At 38.1% G+C, this 683-nt stretch overlaps 1 protein-coding gene across 1 annotated transcript; it reads left to right on the forward strand.

The window, feature by feature from the left end:
• Positions 1-114: 114 nt before the first annotated feature.
• Positions 115-453, forward strand: LOC103523629 (ribose-5-phosphate isomerase; the record flags this gene model as incomplete). Its single annotated transcript, XM_008488659.2, is given in 1 exon segment — positions 115-453. A coding segment is annotated over 1 exon segment (95 nt), but the record flags the coding sequence as incomplete, so codon positions are not given.
• Between the last annotated feature and the right edge of the window lie 230 nt (positions 454-683).

A 683-nucleotide genomic window follows, 5' to 3' on the forward strand; every position in this document is an offset into this window, starting at 1 on the left:
CGCGTATAATATCTCTAGTAGCGCGGTCAAACTTTCTTGACTTGGCGGGGCGGAGCGCTACCGCGCTCCTTAATTAACCTCCTTTTTATTAAACTTATATTTATTTCTTTTCAGGAGTGGTCGAGACCGGTCTATTTATCAACATGGCATCCCGAGTTTACTTTGGTCTGCAAGATGGAAGCGTCATATCCAAAGTTCCAAAGTCCTAGTGATCACCAACTGCCGAGTCCATGCCTAGGAATTGAAAACCAAATTTTTGCTGGAATAAATCCTGATGACTGGAACTCTCTGATCTACCGAAGTTTATCTTTGTTTCGCCTCCAAAAGTTGTGACGTCATTATTACAGTTGAAAAACCTTTTAAAACATTCCCTTACCATTGCATTAGTAATATTGTGACGTCAGAAAATTACGAAATGTTAAGTTAAAGTTGCTTTCACGAACGCACCTAAAATTTACCTTAGTTACTACTTAAGTCTCATGGTCGGGACCAAAATCTGAATTTAAACTCAGTTTAACTCTAGGATTAAGCGATCTAATTGACTGATGGTGGGTTTCACCAATGACTTATTGAGAGATTGCACTAATGGAAGATTTTTTAGTGATCAAAAATTAGTTTTTAGTGATCCAAAAAGGAGAAGTTTTCGAAAACTCCTGTTTGGACCATTAGAAACTCCTTTTTGG

This window comes from Diaphorina citri, unplaced genomic scaffold (genome assembly GCF_000475195.1).
Source record: "Diaphorina citri unplaced genomic scaffold, Diaci psyllid genome assembly version 1.1 scaffold30058, whole genome shotgun sequence".
Lineage (NCBI taxonomy): Eukaryota > Metazoa > Arthropoda > Insecta > Hemiptera > Psyllidae > Diaphorina > Diaphorina citri.